The sequence below is a fragment of the Dunckerocampus dactyliophorus genome, chromosome 1 (assembly GCF_027744805.1).
Source record: "Dunckerocampus dactyliophorus isolate RoL2022-P2 chromosome 1, RoL_Ddac_1.1, whole genome shotgun sequence".
NCBI lineage: Eukaryota > Metazoa > Chordata > Actinopteri > Syngnathiformes > Syngnathidae > Dunckerocampus > Dunckerocampus dactyliophorus.
Genome location: NC_072819.1, coordinates 1,139,884 through 1,159,224, shown reverse-complemented (window position 1 = coordinate 1,159,224; position 19,341 = coordinate 1,139,884). Strand labels below are relative to the sequence as shown.

At 45.1% G+C, this 19,341-nt stretch overlaps 1 protein-coding gene across 9 annotated transcripts in view; it reads right to left on the bottom strand.

Annotated features, from left to right (window-relative positions):
- LOC129167830 (nck-associated protein 5-like) overlaps positions 1–19,341 on the bottom strand; it is a 99,632-nt gene that overhangs the window by 21,991 nt on the left and 58,300 nt on the right. For 8 of the 9 annotated variants that reach the window (XR_008566849.1, XM_054769322.1, XM_054777531.1 and 5 more), the window contains 5 exons: positions 9,161–9,251; positions 5,180–5,353; positions 2,220–2,288; positions 1,201–1,239; positions 1,009–1,128 (listed from right to left, as the gene is read on the bottom strand). Coding sequence is in view for 8 of the 9 variants with exons in the window: in XM_054769322.1 (XP_054625297.1) it covers positions 1,009–1,128; positions 1,201–1,239; positions 2,220–2,288; positions 5,180–5,353; positions 9,161–9,251 (493 nt within the window). In the remaining variant the exon portion in view is untranslated. Of the gene's footprint in view, positions 1–1,008; positions 1,129–1,200; positions 1,240–2,219; positions 2,289–5,179; positions 5,354–9,160; positions 9,252–16,536; positions 17,331–19,341 lie in introns of those variants that run through there. The other variant, XM_054767210.1, reaches the window with a different exon arrangement.

Sequence of the window (19,341 nt, the reverse complement as noted above, 5' to 3'; positions counted from 1 at the left end):
GGAGTGAACCACCTGGATTCAGAGGTCCCAGAGTACTCCCCACAGGATATCAAATGCTTTCTCAAAGTCCATGAGACCTGTGCAAACTAATTCCGCAGTTGACGTGGAAGCATGCATAGATATGGCCACAGCCCTCAAGATTTCAAATCTGTTAAAGGCTGCACTGACCAGCCAGGGAAGTACAATCCATCCTGCACGTGCACTTCCCTCATGCACACCTCCTAAACAGACTACTTTTAAGCTTAAATGTCCCGCAAAGCAAGAAAAATGACTGCAGAGGCTGAACGAGCTCTACGAGTCGCCTTAGCGACATCATCACTATCCACTCGAAGACTCTGACATATTTCAGATTGACACCACACCCACTTTTGTTTCACTCCTCTCGCTCTCTGTCTGCCTTCTACTCTTTCCCTTTGGCACCGGGGCTCACTGATAGCTCCATTTTCAACTCCCCATTCTTCCCTTCTTATCTCCCCCGGCTGTCCCCAATGCCCGCTCGCCCTCTCCCATCTATTTTTGTTCATTTTTTCAGCACTGACAGCTCTGTCCACTCTTTTTTTTACCAGCCTGTTTTTATATTGACAGCGTGGACCCTGTGGCCCTGGCGCTGACCTTCCACGCCTGCAATATTATAGCGTGACTAACAACAGATGGGTCCGTCTGTCTCATTACTTCTCCTTCAGACTGGCACTTTGCAGTAAATTGGTGCTGTTCAGATGGACCTGCAATGATTTGAGGCAATTTCCAGCCACATCCCTTTATGAAGCAGAATAAAGCTCAAATCTTTGCCAAGTGCAAATAGTATATTTCTGCATCAAGGATAAAGTTGGAATATGAAGATAAACAAATCAGCACTTTCCTGCCTATTTTGTCAGTCATCTCTTCATCACCAGCTGAGCCCAATCAGTCTTTGAGGAACAAATCAAGTGGAAAATAACTTGTGATGTGCTCAGAATGAGTCGCTTGCTATTTGGGTCCCCAGCATGTGAGCAGAACCTGGTGGCCTACCTGGAGGAGCAGGTCTGATGCAGGCTTGATCCGCTGTTGGAACAGAATGCCCAGCGCCCGATTCTGCTGCTCCAAATCAAAAACCCGAGTGCGCAGCTTCAGACATTCCTCTCTCAGGTCCTGATGGCAGCACAGATCAGAAGATGTAACAGTGCATTTCTACGTTACATACACGGGAAGAAGATCGCGAACCTTCTGGGTGACGAGCGCCTGGACGACTTGATTGGCAACCTGGAAAGGGGCACAGAGACGCAAAAACGAAACACTCAGTGAATTGTGTGGAAAAACTGCGGCCCGCGAGCCACATCGGGCCAGGGGAGCGTCTCAATCCGGCCAAATTCCTTTTTATGAACCTTTACCATCGAAGCTGGAGCCGGCAAGCTGACTTGCGGTGCTATTAGGAAATAGTCAGATGCAATGGCTTAATGGTTTAATTCATTTTAAACATCCATTCATTCATTATCTAGGCAACTATTTAACTACATAGCATATCTTGACCTATGCTGGATTGGCTTTAGTGTGAAGAGAAGAGCAAATGACATTTTTCTGGTGTAAAAAGTTTGGACGCTAATGCGAGAGAAAAGAGCAGAGATGTGTCATTTGCTTTACTGCTAATAAAAAAAAGCTTTCAGCATTTTATTAAGCGCTTGGAGTTGAACTCCCCACTCCTGTCAGAGCAGACCAAACGCGTGTCAGACTTAAGTGCTGTTGTGTCTGGACCTGCTCTTCACGCTGGCCACAGTTTCAATGGAGAAGCAGCTCACATTGCCGCGTATCGATCCCTCATTAAGACGTTGGCTCTGGAGCGTTCCAGCTTATCGAATGAGGAAAGGTGAGAGTAAATGTGCCGAGTTGAGACTCAGCATCTGATTGGACTCTTTGGGGTCCGGTGTCTGTAAATAATGAGGACTTAATGTGTTTGGCCAAATGCTCAGCAAGCCCATGTAAACAATAAGCTCCTTTAATCAGCCACTTTCATCTCCAATCTCCTTCCCCCTCCAGCAGATGCTGATGCTGTCTCCATGAGAACTCCCACTCACTGTGATTCAGCAAGCGGCTACACTTGTTTACTTCCCTCATGTTGCTCCCCAAGCAGCACCAGCTCACAAACAAGCACAGTGCAATGATCTTTTTCCTTTATTCACCACAACTAACATGTTTTTAAACTTTCAACGAGTAGATCATCTTGGAGTGAGAAGGTCGCCACTCACCTCATCCAGGCAGCGTTCGTACTGCTCCCTTTGGCTTTCGTTCTCCAAGGCCAAGACTGAGTTCCTCTCCTGGCAAGAAACGTGGTATGTTCAGACATTGCTGATGTTGTTCGCATGCAACCAGTGAAGGAGGTGAATGCAACAATCTAGCAGCTTCAGAAAGGTCGACGGAGAGGCAGTGTGGCCAATAAAACTCTCCAAGGTACCACAGAGGGAAAGGTCAAGGGGATGCGAGTCATGATGCTGAACTTTGAGGTTCAGATCTAATAAGAATATCTCCTTCAATTGACGAGGGACCGGTCAGAGCACTATTGATCTCTGGGGGGTTTCAATTTGTCAGAGGCCGGCAGCGTGTTAGGAGCTGTCAGCCAGCCCGGCGCCGCTCAACCTCTGCCCTTTAGGAGGAGCTCACCATCCCTCAGTGGGAATGCTGGAGACGTAATGATAGCCCCAAAGATTCTGTGGGAGGACGATAATTAAATCCCCAAAGCTTAGGATATGGGCACAAGCGTATAACCGGGAACAAGTGATTCTTTCAGAGAGCACTTCAACCACCTCTTGGAGCAGAGGCTTGCAACAAGCAGGTAGACACGAGATAAATAACACACAACAACATGATCGTCATGTCTCTCATCATTCTTGACACCAAAGCGCATGTTCCTCTTGTTATTTCCGTGTGAAAAATAACATTGAAATGCATATTTCCTGTGTGAAATATTTACCATTTAAAAAACAGGCAGTCCCACCCAAAAGTTCCCGTTCACCACGATGCATTCCCTGTTATTATGCCCCAGTTTGCTATACATATATTTTTGAATATTATGTCCCCTCGTTGCATTGAAGGCTTTTGCTGGAACATCCCAGGAGATAGAGTAAGCTTGTCCACTTTTCTAAAAGACACCATTCGCCTCGTCAGATGATCGGCAAACTTCGTGGGACAAATGTTTCCATAGTGCCGTGCCGATAGAAATACAAAGTCAAAAAGCCTCAAGATTCGACTGTGGAAAAGCGTGCAAGGTGGCAATCAATCTAAATTTCTCCTGCTAATATGCTCCATAGCATAGCAAAACATGGATTGTTATCACTCGTCTTTCTAGCCTATCTGTCAGTTTCAGTGGGTGAATCCCCATTTATTTGACTAGATCTATTCTAGGAATCTTATAGCAATAGTCTGGGGTTTCATCCCAGGGCTATATAAGCAGCAACCCATGCTCACTGGGCTTTTGTTTTACAGCTGTCTGCATCACTTACTGTGTGTGTGTTATCAGCAATTTGGGGAATGCCAAAAATCGCACGGGCAAAAACTCGTACGTAGGTTGTGGCCTAGATCATCAACTAAGCAGCAGAGTGGTCTCATTATTGAGACTTCCTCCGCCCAAGTAGGGTTGGGCATCGTTTGAATTTGAATCATTCTGATTCCGGTTCCTAACGATTCTCGATTCTGATGTTTTTTAGAGGCAGGGTCATAAAAGTTAGAATGGTTTAAATGAGGGCGCTAACCAGAGTTCTTTTTGGATGGAATGTCTGAGCTTGTCCATTAATCGTTAAATGATATGAAGTTTTTCAAATTAAATTTACTATGAATTTCTTCCAGGGTTATTTTCAACCAGTATATAAATATCCAAGCATGCAAATGCAATACAAATGTTATGAAGTTTATTTTTACGGGAGTACACTTTCACAAAAGTATACTTACTTTTGAAAAGGAAGTATACTTTGTTTTCTACCTCAGTGTTGGCGTAACCTATTTTTTTTCTATGACACCCTTATTTTGTTAACACAAACAGGATATAGCCCAAAGTGCTCTTATTTTGAAGGGTGGAAGTGTGTTGTGTGAGTTCAGAAGGTCCCTTGACTGTTGCTAACAGACAGACTGTGCAAATAAATGAACTTGCCTTTATTTACACACAACTTCCACATCAGCTAGCATCCTGACGCCCTGGCTTCCATTGGCATGAGACAGACGGCCTTTATTTATTTTTGGACTTCCCTGATTCTGACTGCTTGGAGGAAGTCCGACGTAGCGAATCAAAGACAAGTTAGTGTTTTATTTCTACGCCATGAACGTGTGAACATGAATCCTGTTGGTGGCGCACCCTCCTTTGCATGATATCACTGTGTTGCAAATGTTGCACTGTGCCGACTGCTCTTTTTTATGAAGTAAATCACACTTTTCACCACTTTTTCTTTGCTAGTGCTTGCCTGTTTCTTCTTTGTTGGTGTTTGCAGCTACTTCTTCCGGTCGGCAAAATGAGCATCGAATCTAGGAATCGAAATCAATAGATTTAAACGTAATGTTAGTCCCGGTTCCCATCGAACCTCCAGACTCGATACTCGATGCCCAAACTTACTCCAGAGGAGCCTGTCTCTCCCTCACTTGCAACGCCCCCCAAGACAACCACAGGAATAAAAGCAAATGTTTTTCTTGATTTTTTTATTGCGTTTTCGTTGAATTCTTGTATTTAATGTTTTTATTACTCTATTTTATTTCTGTGTCCTTTGTGTGTTCTTTGTGTAGTGCGTGAGTGACTTAGGTGTAAGCTTGTCTTACAACGCCGTTGCAGCGACGAAGCGCATATGTAGACCGTTCCATGTGGAACTCGTGGCAAAGAGAACACAGGGTCACGCTGCCAAAAACTCAAACCAAATGCAAACACTGTCAGCATTTTCAACGCTGACTATTTTTAGGCATTGTAACCTAAACCACGATAAAAGCAAGATGATATTCAACAGCAGCTGCGAGAGAAGTATGGTGTATCGATGGTGCATCTATCACGTGGCGTAGCATGACGGGATGAAATGGCAATTCTCGTGTGATGAAAGCACTGCAGATGAAATGTGCTCCATCAAACGTGAAAGATAACGCAAGGAGCAACAGGACATCATCCTCCGCTGGAGTTCAGGGTGTGTGTGTATTTCCTGAGCAAATGGAGGGATGGAGCTGCAGGGAGAGTAGTTACCTCCAGGGCCTTGAGTCGTTCCAACAACAGCTTGGTTCTGCCATCGTCCTCGTCAGCTTGGCTGGCATCGGCGTGCAGCGGCATCACAGAATCTTGCCCAGTCTGAGTTGCCGGCAGGGGGCCGGTCTTTTCTGGGCCGTCATGCTGCTTGTGCGCTTCCTCTGAGAGTTTCTCCTGAGGCACACAAATAGCGAGACCAGGTTAGAAGAGGTAGGGGGCAAGGGGGAAGATTTGGCAGGATGACGCCACAGCAGATGGGATACAAATAGCGAAAAAAAGGGATGACCAGCGTTTGAAAAGCAAATAAGAAGCTGTGAAAGGCAGAAATCACAGAAGAAGGAGAAAGTGAAAGACAAGATGAAAGCAGGGGGGAGGGGGGAAGCGGTTCAAATGGGCAGATGGGCCGACGGGGAGGCAGCTTCAACTAAACATCCCATAATCCCTAATCATGTATCTCTTGTTTTCCAAATTGTAGCAGCGACCTTGATGGCGCTCCCGCTTGGCCCTCCTGCGTCTCTCTGGCAGCCATCTTTGAAGCAGATGGAGGTCTTCCTGGCATCTCATTATGAACTATTCTAGTGGCACTTTCTGTCTGGGACAGAACAGCACCAGGAAAGAAGATGGGGAATCCGTCAAGTGTGTATCGAGAACATCCATTCGGCCCTGAAAAAATGCTCAGGAACATCCTTTGGAACGACATGGACCCCAGAAATGTGAATGCTGATGTCACATCTGACAATAGAAGATTCTGGACATCCAGCCATCCATTTTCTATGCCGCTTGTCCTCACTAGGGTTGCGGGGGCATGCTGGAGCCTATACCAGCTGACTTTGGGCGAGAGGCGGGGTGCACCCTTTAGTCGTCGCCAGCCATATCGATGAACAACCAGCACTCAACATAAACTCAATAAAAATAGAAACAACACTTCTATTTTGCTTTTCATGAGTCGAACCCAGTCAGGAGATCGGGAAGATCCGGTTCCCTCTTCTCTCCAGCGCACCCCCACGACCCTAGTGAGGACAAGAGGCGTTGGAGATGGATGGATGGATGGACTTGAACTGAAAGATCTAAAGCTTTCTCTCAAATGTTGCTCACAAATCAGTCTAAAACAGCACCAGAGAGCATTCATAATTCATAATTCATCCCCTTCACAGGTGTGGCATATCAAGACAGCATGATCACTGCACAAGGTCTGCCTTAGGTTGGCTCATTGTTAAGCCATTCATCTACGACCTCATGTCGCAGCATGATAATGACCGGCCGATGCTACAAGGATCTGTACACAATTCCTGGAATGTCACCCGTTGAGCATGTTTGGGATGCTATGCACCAACATAGAGTAACCCCTCATTTATCACAGTTCGTTGGTTCCACACCCGACCGTGATAGGTGAATTTCAGCAAAGTAGGATTTTGTATTCATAAATCAAATATTTTCATGGTTAGAGCATAGAAAACCTGCTTACAACCTTCACCTTAACATGATTAGAGCCCTCTGGACATGAAACAACACCCCTATAGTCACCTTTCCACTCCATTTACCCAATATAGTAGACATAATAACAGAAAGTAAGACATTTAAAAAATAAGACGTGTGCTAGGGGAGCCGAGTGGGGGGGGCAGGACAGGAAGTGAGCACGTCTGCCTGTTGTGAGACAATTCAAACCTGCAATGAAAGGCTGTTACTCCAGCAATCAAGTCTGCTGCTTGTGTGTCTCACCGAACATGACAGTAACATTACTGACACCTAGTGACCAGTGTAGAATACTACATTTCATTGAACGTCTTTCAATGCGTCTTCTGAACTCCTTATATTTGTATTTTAGTTACTTTAGCTATGTTTATGCTTGAAAATGCTTAATTTAGGTAAGAAGTGTGTAAAACTTGCTCAGGAGGTAGAAAGGGTTGTCCGGAAACTGGAAGGTCAGCGGTTCCATTCTGGCTCCCTCCACCCAGTCACTGTCGTTGTGTCCCTGGGCAAGACACTTCACCCACCTTGCCTCCAGTGCCCACACTGGTGTATGAGTGGGAATGAATGTTTGCTGGGAATTTCCACATTTCCGTCAGACTACCCCAGGGCAGCTGTAGCTACAGATGTAGATTACCACCACCAGTGTGTGACTGAGGAGTGAACGAACACTGCGTTCACTTCATTGTGAAGCCATTATTATGATTATTATATTATTATTATTATTGTATAATAATAACATATTTCTGAAAAAACGTGTTCGAGTGAACACAGCCACAAAATTTAAGCGTGAAGTTCATCACTTTCACAGGTGAGACCTATCAAGGTACTGATTACGCAGGTACACAGGTGTGCCTTAGGTTGGCCGCAATAAAAGGCCACTCCAAAATGTGCACCTTGAGGGGTGTCAGAAAACCAGTCAGCCTCAAATAAGATGCTCACTAACGGGTGGCATGACCGCTGAGCATGCTGGCCATGCGACAACTGGGATGTTTTCAGCTTCCAGGAATTGTGTCCAGGTCCTTGCAACATGGGGCGGGGCGGGGCAGTGCATTGCCACGCTGCAAAATGAGGTGACGGTTGTGCCTGAATGGCTGAACTGTGGGCCTCAGGATCTCATCACGGCATCTCTTATCAGTAAAATGCACCTGTGTTCCTGGTCCACAACATACCGTAACCCACCTGCCACACACTTTTATGTCTTTAGAAAAAGTGTGAAAGAAAGAAAAAGTGTCTGTTTTGTCTCCGACTTGATCCAATTTCCTTTAAACATATTAGGTTTTCCATCTTACACGATTTCATCTTAAAAATGTGGTTGTGCGCAGCGGGCTCCAGTGCGCTTGTTTGCAGTTTGCTCCGAGAGGTTGCTCATCAGGCAGCATTAAAGGGCCCCCGTAATGGCGTCCGCAGAGACAGGGGCGGGAACCTTGTCCTTGGCACTGCCCTTTCAAGTTATTGAGGTGAGTTGTGCCTGCTGAATGCACAGAAAGCGGTTGTGTATGACTGGCTGGCCTTCCGTTATGAAGCAACTGGGAATTGCCTAATAACCCTCCATGTTTGCACTTGTCCACGACGTCCACAGGCGGCTGATCACAGGAGCAACGGAAACCTCAGTGAAACTTCAGCAAGGAAGTTAGGACGTGTACTGTCAAGTCCTTATCCTTAATGTTATTCCAATCTATTTTTCATCTTTGTGCCTACATGTAAGCAAACCTTGTCTTCATCCTTTTTTCTTCTGCATGTTGCGGTCACACATACCTCATGAGACTTTTTTTGCAATAAAGCTATATTGCCCCTCAGGCCAACTACCAGACTATCAGTCAAACAGGCTGCTAATCCTCGCTGGAGCGCATTAGCAGCTGACATTTAGCCACATGCGAGCCATGTTTTTTTTTTCTGCCCTCGTTTATTTGCACTCATCACTCAATGCTACGCTTTTGTCGCCAGTTCAGCCTTTCGTTGCACAATAATGAAAGCACGCGCTCGTTCAGATGATCATGCATGTGCCAAACTTGATGCCCTTTTACTTCTAATCCCTTGCAGGCATTATGTTCTCTTTTGGGCATTTGGAGCTTAAAAGAATTAATTTGGTTGCCGCAATAAAGCAAGAAGAAAGAATGGACATCTGGATGAAAAGTATTCTTTTTTTTTTTCAACTTTTTCTACAACTTTCTCGGTGGCGCGTAAAACAACGGAAGACAAATCTAGTCAGGTTTGAAAACAAATTGTCAAGTGTGACCTAAAAGGTGACCCTGTGCTTGGGAGACGTGCGATGTTTCTAATTCCCTGGACTTTCCTGCTCCATCCCAGCAGCTATTTCTGCTACATAACAAGGTCAGCGATGATTGTTTTCCTCTCGTTCCTCTTTTTTCTTCCACCCCTAAACTGAAAAATACGCCAAACTAAGGCAGCTATTCCCACGTCCTGAGATCTTAGGGGGAACATGTCGTTTTAATGGTACAGAGAAACCACAAATGACAACATTCATCTTAATTGCACTAATGAAGTGCTTACTTTGTAGGCCTTCATGATGTCCGCCGTGTCTGCTGCAGTCTGCTCCACGACTCCCTGATTCTGCAGCAGCGTTCGCACCGTCTCTTCCATCCTGCGCACACAAGACAAGGGGAGGAATTTTAGTTTTTTTAAAAATCACTTTAGATGAGGAGGGGTGCCCGTTACGTCGATCGCATGTTACCCACGTCATAAACGTCACCTTGTAGATCAGCCGGCTGACATTATGGGTACCCAGTACCCAACTAGAAGGCTGCACTGAATGCATTTTTGATGGGGGTCTGAATGACAGGGTTTCCGTCATTACAGACACCATCAAATTCTGCATGGGCTCCACAATCCAAGAAAACAATAAAGATACATCCTCATTCAAAACGCTGGATTAACCCGAACCACAAATAAAACAGAGCCTGAAGGAAAAGCACAAATCCTTCAGGCACGAGGACTGTGCCAGCCTCAAGGCAACAAACGAGTAAAAGCAACTAAAAAACAAGGTTTTTAAAGCAAAACCTGATTAAAAAAACAACTCAAAACAGAATTCAGCAGTATGAGCCTTTCAGAAAGTGAAAACCCTGACACGATGTGAACCCAAATCCACATTTACAGTTACAACCAGGACTTTTCATCTGTTTGCCAGGCTTTGCTGACAGCTCTCCCACCACCAGACCCTGAAGAATCGGCCCCTTTCACAGAAGAGGAGGTACAGCGGCAGGTGAGCCGCTGCAAGCCAGGCTCCAGGGCCTGATGGCATCCCAGCCAGGGTGCTTAAGACTGTGCTATGGAGCTCTCTCCAACACTGCACTCACTCATCTGTCAGTCTTACTGGACTGCTATGGAAAACCGCTACCACAATCCCAGTACGAAAACCCCCCCAGACCAACAGAACGTAACCATTACCACCCCATAGCCCTAACATCATCCTTCCACTTGTCACCCCGTAAGGGTGGGCTCAACCACACCGGCTGTGCTCACCATCAACACATGGGCTTCGACAGGGATGTTAATGACAACGCAACTGAACACAAACCAACTGAACAACAGTCATGCATCAATACCTCATCCCACTACCTTCAGGGCAAAGACAGAACAACTAAGTTCAGGAGGGCTATAGTCGTCCTGAATAGCAGGCCCCGCTGATCTGTCTGTCCGGCCTGTTACTGTACCTGTTGTTGTCGCTACCGTCATGTTGATTTTATGTTGTTAATGCTGTGGTATGTGATGTGCTTTGTTGTCTTTGTAATGTTTGTTCTGGAATGTACAGTCCATGAAGACCAATTTCCCCTTGGGGACCAATAAATAATCTAATCTAATCTAAAATAATCTCCTGATTCGCTGTTGCTCCTCATGTAACATTCATCTTTAAACCAGCTCAGAGGTAAGATGCCTATGCAGATAACAAAAGTTATGCGTTCGCTATAGCTGCTAGTTATGTAGAAAAAAAGTCAACTGTTCGACGGCTCTGATGTGCATCCTGAACTCCACTATAGAAATGTGTGTTTTCTACTCTTTTGTTTGTGTAGCTACAGTCATGGAAGAAATGATTAGACCCCCCTTGTTTCCTCAGTTTATTGATCCATTTTTTTTTATCAGAAATATTTTTATTGAATTTTGACAAAGTAAAAAACAAGTACACACAATGTTTGCTGTTTTTTTAGGCAGAGAACGAGAGAGTGAGAAAACAAAAACAAAAACAGCAAAATAACAAATAAAAAGCCCCAACACAAAAACACCCCCAAAGTAAGCCACACGCAGCCCAAAAAGACAGAGGTCCGAGTTTGGTAGGACAACCAAATGCAAAACAACCAAAGCAAATACACAAGTGAGTTAAACAACAGAAGACAGCAAATAGGCCAGAGCGGGAAAGCTATTGGGGAGCTCAGGTAAATTTAAAGTTGTGGAAATATACTAAGAAAGGTCCCCAGACATTTTGGAATTTTTCTTTGGCATTACAAATTGAGTAATGAATTTTCTCCAAATGTAGACAGGACATGACATCTCTCAGCCACTGAGCGTGGGTGGGCGGAGCAGCATCCTTCCACCTTAACAGAATTGCCCGTCTGGCCAAGAGGGAGGCAAAGGACAAACTTCGTTGTTGTGTGGGGGTCAAACGCAAGTCGGGTTCACCTGTGGTGCCAAACAGTGCTATTAAAGGGTTGGGTTGCAAGGGTAAATTGCTAATTACAGAAAGTGTCTGAAAGACTTCCCTCCAATACTTCTCCAGACTAGGACAAGACCAGAACATGTGAATAAGTGTGGCATCCTCCCTCTTACACTTGTCACAACAGGGATCCACCTCTGGATATATACGGGCTAGTTTGGATTTTGACATATGAGTCCTGTGTACAACTTTAAATTGTAGCAAGCTATGGCGGGCACAAATAGAGGTTGAATTGATCGTTTTAAAGATTGTATGCCACATGTCACCTGTCAAAGACATATTTAGGTCTTGCTCCCATGCTGTTTTAATGTTAGTAAGAGAGGTCTGTCTTATGTCCAACAGTTTAACATAAACAGTAGAAATTAACCCCTTACGTGATGGTTGCAAGTCCAGAAGTGCATCAACAATGTTCGTACCAGGAATCTCAGGGAAATTTGGTAATCGACTGTAAACATAGTGCCTAACCTGGAAGTACCGAAAGAGATGGGACTTTGGAAGATTATATTGTTCCGTTAATTGCTGGAATGACATGAACGTATTATCGATAAACAGGTCCCGGAAACACAATATGCCTCGTCTACGCCACTCCCGGAACCCCAGATCCAGCAAGGAAGGTTGGAAAAGATGATTGTCTGAAATGGGGCTAAAAAGGCAGAGATCTACAAAACCAAAATGTCTCCTAAACTGGGCCCACACCCTCAACGTATGCCAGACCACCGGATTATCGATACGTTTGCTTGACGGGAAAGGGAGTGCAGATCCAAGTAACGCTGGAATAGAAACATTTTTAGCCACATTCAACTCCATCTCCACCCATATTGGCCGGTCTGGACGGTACTGATAGTATGACCAGAATACGACCCATCGAATATTGGCTGCCCAATAATAACAGCGAAAATTAGGCAACGCCATCCCACCCTCTTGCTTAGGTTTTTGAAGATGGATTTTATTCAACCTAGGACGCTTGCCCTTCCAAATATAGGAAGATATGACCGAGTCCAAAGTATCAAAAAAAGACTTTGGGATGAAGATTGGGATGGATTGAAAAAAATACAAAAATTTGGGAAGAATGGTCATTTTAATGGAGTTGATTCGTATTGATCCATTTTAATGCCTGGTACAACTAAAGGTACATTTGTTTGGACAAATATCATGATAATAACAAATATAGCTCATAAGAGTTTCATTTAAGAGCTGCTATCTAGCAACTTCCATGCTTTTCCAGAAGGGCCGCCTCTAACTAAAACGGATGCTAACTGAATGAAGTTTTCCCATAAGAAAAAAATGTAAACCAATTCATCCGTTCCAGAACGGCAAAAATCTTAAAACAAAACAAGTTTTTATAGTTACACAATTTTAAAAAGGGCCAGCATTTTCATAAAGAAGGTGAAAAACACTCTTGAATTGAACTGAATTGAAAAATAACAAGTGGCAAAACAGGAAGGTGGTGTTGGTGTGGTGTATTGCTGGCACATTGTGCCTTTGGGAACAGTCACATCCTCATCTGACCAAGCAGGAGCATAAGGGTGCGCCGTTCAAAAGGGAAGCACCCAATCAAAACGTACCATACTTAAATAATTTCATTCTAAGCTTTTTCCGGAGTGTGCAAAGACCCCTCGTCCCAGTTTATGGTCCTGTGGACAAATGAAGAGACAATTGAGGCAAAAGAGGCAACTGAAATTGGGAAAAACATGCCCACAGGACCATAACCCGGGACGAGGGGGCCTTTGCACTCTCTGACACCTGGGGTGTGGTCCTAAAGAAGTCGGACGGCGGACGGCGGTGTCGCCCTGCCTTTACTGATGGGAAGACAGCGACAACATCTGTACAAATCAGCTGACGTGACACACACAGGAACATCATGTGACCACTCTGGGGAAGACTGCAAGTGGGCAGTCGAAACTGTCAGGTACGGAAAAACTAGCTTACTCTGGTCTGGAAAAAGAACCGTTAAGAATGTATGAATGTTAGACCAAATGAACCGCATTGGACTACGTCAATAACTTATGGACTACAGGTCCAGGTCCGCCAGTTAGTGAGCCCTGATTTAGCAGATCATGCCCGAGGAGTGCCATTCAGTAGATGGCAAGTTTTCCTCCATTGTTCAAAGTAAGCAGGGCCTTGGATTAAGACTGACTTCCAGATTCTGCTTTGCAAGACGATATGCGCTTTCAAATGAGCGGCCACATGCGTGCGTGGCGTCGGCTGGAATAAAGTGCAATCACAGCAGCAAGCACCGACCGACTGACTTTGACCTTCAGGGCTCGGTCTCCTCAAAACAATCAGCTGCCAAACACGCAGGCTGCATGCAAAGCAGGCGTCGAAGAGAGTGAGTTAAAACGGTCTCCTACGTGCGCATCACAGTGCAAACTCCCTTCAGCTGTAGTGTGGACTTTGATTCTGCATGTATTCGGCTTCCACAAGGCAACATAAGCTGTTCTAGTTGACGTCATGTAAGTCGCACACGATGACGGGTGCCAACTGAGACAGCTGCTGAGAAAAAGAAGTCATGCACATGAGCGTGCACGCTTTGTCATATGCAAACTGTTGATAGTCCGCTGATCAACCCTGATGAGTAACATGCAGAGGAGGTCCGCCTCGCCATCTGTCCAGGCTGTGCTGCAAAGCCGCCTGTAATCAGGCTGCGAGGGACTGAGCGAACAGTCAGCGAGGCAGCCTGCGCTAGTCAGTGCTTTCAACTGGCTTAGAGCAGCACAGCGGTGAGGAAGGTGCAACACGGGCATAGAAGACGCTTGAGGTAATCAGATCATAAATCTACCGGTAAGCAGTTTGTTGCACTCGGAATCTGAAATCCCTCACAATTCACAACACACGTCCATCACAAATAACCCTGCGCATTTTGACTGGGAATCCATCAGCGAGCAGCACCCCATCATGGCGCATGCTCGATCATTGGCACCATGTTGTCGGCATGTGTGTGTTTTTTTCAGCAGAAAACATCTCATTCATCCTAAGTCGGTTATCATTTCTAAATATGTGATCATACAGGCAAAACACACAGCATGCATGTACCAGCCCTCAGGTTTTACATGTTCATGTCGTCATACTGACACTGACAAGGATTTTTGCTCCTTGGAGGTACCATAGCTCCGAAAAAAAACATCGTCATTGACCATCTGACATTCATTAGTGGTGGGTGCCTATAGATTTTATACAACGTTAAATGTGTTTATTAAGTGTGTGAGGCGCATATCAGGCTTAAACCTGGATTGTGTTGCGATAGCAGGAAGGTTTGGAGGGGGTTGAAAGTATGTTGTGTCAAAAAGAGGCTTTTCTATTGGCATTAGGACTGGCCCTTCTACAGGACAAACGTTTTATTCTAACAGCTGTGAAATGAGTCTGGGAGTCTCAAGGACAGTTTACAATCTAATTCAAACAGGACTAGATACAAACAATTGCCATGCTAGCACCGGAGAGAGCGATTAGCGGTCAACCAAGGTTCTACAAAGTCCAATCGCTCTCCGAAGAGGAACTCTGTTCCGCATTCTTTTATGTCACAGCGGCGGTGGGAGTTTTTCTGAAGAATTTTTCTGTGATATCATGAGAGCTTTCAGAGACTGAGCCGAAGCTGACATCAGGCCCAAACAGGCCCAACGAGTCAAGGCTGGACAGCTAATCGGGACAGCTAATCTTTTTCATCTCCGTCTGAGGATGGCATATCTACAAGCTGTGTGTGTGTGAAGGTAAAAACAACAAAGTGCCTGTTGTTCCAAGTGAAAGGTCTTGTGAATATGTTATGTCTGTTTGTTAGGGAAGCACAAAGATGTTGTCATACTCCTTCAAAACAGAGTGGAAAATATTCCATTCCTAAAATGGGTATCTTAAGGACTCGAGTGGGTTTTTTTGTATTTTCTGGTAAGTCTGGAACAACACCCCCGTGAAATGCAGGGTTCTACTGTATTATACGCAACAAAATTTTAAGATCGGCGGAAAAAGACTGATATTTGTAGGGAAACTGCAAGTGAGCATCTGGTGGTGTAATGGTACAGGTGCTACCTTTTCAGGCAGAGCATGCAGGTTCAATCCCCACCTTGGGTGAGAGTTGTGTTTTTTTTGGTTTTTTTTAACAAATTCTGTTCTATTAATGTGTTTTTTTCACTAAAAATGATGTATTCGTATTATTCCAAAAACAACTAAAGTCAGATTCATGGAGCCCAGAATTCCTGTTTGTGATGTAGCCTGCACATAAAACTCTGGGCTGGGGCGACCCTGACGACAGGTAATTGGGGGGGGGGGACATACTGGGTGCCATATCCAAGTGGTATGCAAAATTTCAAAGAGAAAAACATTGCAGAAAAAAGTACTAAATATATATATTTTAATGCCAGCTTAAGAGGCCCCCAATGTCCAAACCCTAGCTTGTTTCTTTCCTTCTCAGACTGACTTTTGCATGTGTATGCAAATGTTGAGAATGATGCATAATGCCACAGACATGGTGCTTTTTCAACAACATTCATCATCAGGTAACGGTGGCAATAAAGGGCCGAAAAGCCGCAATACTTTGCAGTCATAGCACTGAAGGACCCCCCAGGTCCATAGGAAACACAGAGCACTGTCAAACCACGCCACCCCTAAATATCCCACAGAAATGACACACTTACACTGTAGAATGCTGAGCTGAAAAAAACGACTTGAGTGGTGTTGCACTGGGGAAGGACAAATGTGACGTAGAGGGCGGTGAAAGTAAATGAATCACTTGACCCATGGCAGCTTGAGCTGAATTTCAAAAATCGCCTCAGCAGTCCAGGAAATACAATTAAGGGTGCAATCAATTTATAGCCTGGGGGCTGACAATTTTCACACTCTCTTTCTCCTTGACACACACACACACACACACACACACACAATGATAACACAAGCAGTATAGTGCTTATTAGGACACACCTGACCGAGGGGACTTTGGTTTACTGTCAGAACATCCCACAAGCCGTCTTGCAAGAACACATCTTAAAGCGCATTAAAAAGCAACAGATGCCACTTTAAACAGTCAATTTCAGAAAAGACACAACAATAACAATGGTGAAATGACACAGCAAGTCCAGAGTACACCAAAGACACCACAAAACAATAAAAAACATTCATGTGGAAAATCCTGATTAGAATTCCCAAAATTCAGTTTTCAGTGACCAACAAGATTATTTGGACATTCCCTTAAAGACATGAGCTCGTGTCAAAGGTTGAAGGTGCTGCTCCAACTTACCCTAGCTTGAGTTTCTCCATTTTTAACGCTGAACAACGTCATAAACATGGTGCACATCTGACTGAGGTCCATTACATGCGGCATCGCCACACTCACAAATCTCCAGGCAAAAATAGGCCATGCTGTCATCAAGTAAGCCCGAGTGCTCAGGGCTCAAATCACAGGCAGGATGGTTCAGGACGGGCTCCTGAGCCGGCCTGGAACAGATCCTCTACTCGTTGCATACACTATGTTATTATCTCACACTGGCGCTGTCCAGTGATGTGGCAGACCGAGACTTCTCCTGTGGGCCATGGTAAGTCCTCCCCCACTGGGACACAAACAAGCTGGTGGTCTTGAATCAGATGGGATTGCTGGATGAACTATCGATGAGGATCACCCTCTTCTGTCAGCCTGTGTGGGTCTGTGTGTGTGTGTGTGTGTGTGTGTGTGTGTGAGAGACTATTTAATGGTGAATAAGAGGCTTTGGCCACACTAAAGTCACTCGCTCTCCGCATGCTGTCTCAGATTGTTGCCTTTATTTTTGACAAATGCGTTTATTTTTACAGGCGTGTGTGTTTGCTTTTAGGAGCTGCTCTCCTGCTGTTGCACATTTCAGACAAAGTGGGTACCATGGTTGGATATTTGGGCTGCCAACAGTCTTTTGGCAGCCGCACATCTTCTACATTCTCTGGAAGACCAATATGAAGATCGTATAATCACTACTGTTAAAGTCTATTTGGGTTTAAACAAAGCGGGGGTACAACGTACAGTACTTGGGGGAAACTTCATGTGACGGATGCCAGCTGGAGCTCACTCCCTGACACCTTAACAGCTTGATGGCTAGCGCTCTTTACGCTCATTCTGGGGACCAGACAGGTTACATTGGTGCCATGACCCAGATGACATTGGGGTTTGGGGGGGGGGGGGGGGGGGGTGTACCAGATGCCAGTTTACAGTTGCGCTGGGCATCGAGTTGGCTTTTAGCTTGATGGCTCCGGGTTGGATCCCCGGTGGAACGCTGGGCTGGCTGAACCAGGTGGGATACTTTCAAGCTCATGTACTGTAAGTGAGGGCCCAGATAGAAAGGAGCACAGATCAGTGGGGGTTTTCTTACTTCAAATCAAACAGGTCACACTCTCACTTTATCGCCTCTGCCAGACACTCATGGTGACCTGACCCGCTAATCAGATTTGACAAAAGAACAACTGCAAAACTCCAACGCTGCTGAAACGATAGGAATAACAGGAATAACAATCACCTGGTTTGTGGGGCTGAATTGAGGCCATCGAGAGGCGTTTTGCGTGACTGAGAGCCGACAATCGCCTTATATGACCTGCATGGACCCCATGCAAAATTGTGCGCTTTGGCCCAAGAATATTCCATTATTCTCTCCTTGCTCCTTATGAGCAGCAAACAGATGATTGCCTGACTTAGTCTGACGCTAAGCTACTCTGATCCTCTCAGAGCTGTTGTGCAGAAAACATGCGAGTAGACCCTTTCTTGACCTAAATGTTGGAACGCTGAAAATCAACAAGAGGCTCTGCAGAATCATGCAAGTGCACGTTACAAATATATGTTGACCACTGACACGTATTTCACGTTTTTTCAACAAACCACAATAAAATTCGATTAACCGCAAAATGATCTCTGGTCTGTAGAGAGCTACATGCAAAAAGGGACATGAGGAGGGAACCAGATAAAGGGTCCCAACCCAGACACATTTGGAAAGACTTAAAGTGCCTCAAAGAGGAAGTAGTCAGCAATAAGGAAGCCGCTGGAGTTCTACAACAACATGACCAGAACTATCTGCCAAATAGATGGCAGACGTGCGGAAGGCCTTCCAGTGGGACGTTCGGATGGACAGGATAGGGTCTGGTGCCGCTCCATGTGTATGATGGCCAAAAAGTGCAAAACAAGAAATTTTAAATACCCAAACCGAAAGGGGAATGTACCAAACCCTGGGTTTACAGGAAGTGAAATTGTGCAATCCAGTGCAGGAATTTGGTACATTCTCTGTCTATTTTGGTACACCCCCACGGAATATCAGGACAGCGGAATGATGAAGGACACATACAAATATGAATTTATTCAGATAGACATAGAACGTCCCTTTTATAGGGCAAAAGTACCCCCAGATTCTTTTATTCTAACAACTGTAAAATTAGTCTTACGGACGGTTTACACTTTAGAAGCACTATTTTCATCTGCTGCGTTCATTCTGTCTGACGTGGAAGTTAGGCTGTTTGATTGCCTTCTTTTAGACTCTTGCATGTCTTTATTCAACACACCATACACACTCACATGCTTAGAACTACTCTTATTGGCCTCAATTCACGTCAGTCTGGGCTTTGGTCTCTTCCCTTTGTGATTGACATGACATGCTCATTTGTTTCTCCTTTGGGTTCATTTAGATTCTCAATGTCTTTCACGATGTTTTGCACTTCCCGGCCACCGTACATGTGCACGCATGGAGTAACTCAGCACCAGCACGAAATTACAATTCCAGGCAGCGCATTGTTCACCTGGCCCGTCCACGCACGGGATGTGAACATGGAGAGATACGGTATCCCCGTGGACTTTCTGCAATACTGTACAATATATCGAGCATTTGTGGAGTCAGAGGTCAATAACGTTGGCCCACAATCTCTGCAAGCCTTTATCCACGAGGCACAGTCAGGCTGGTACAGAAAAGGACCTTCCCCAAACTGTTCCCACAAAGTTGGAAGCTTACAGTTGTTCCAAAACGTCATTGTAATAACTTAGATTGGGATGGCCCAAAGGGTCCAGCCTAGCCACTGATTGATGAATGAACTGATTAAAAGG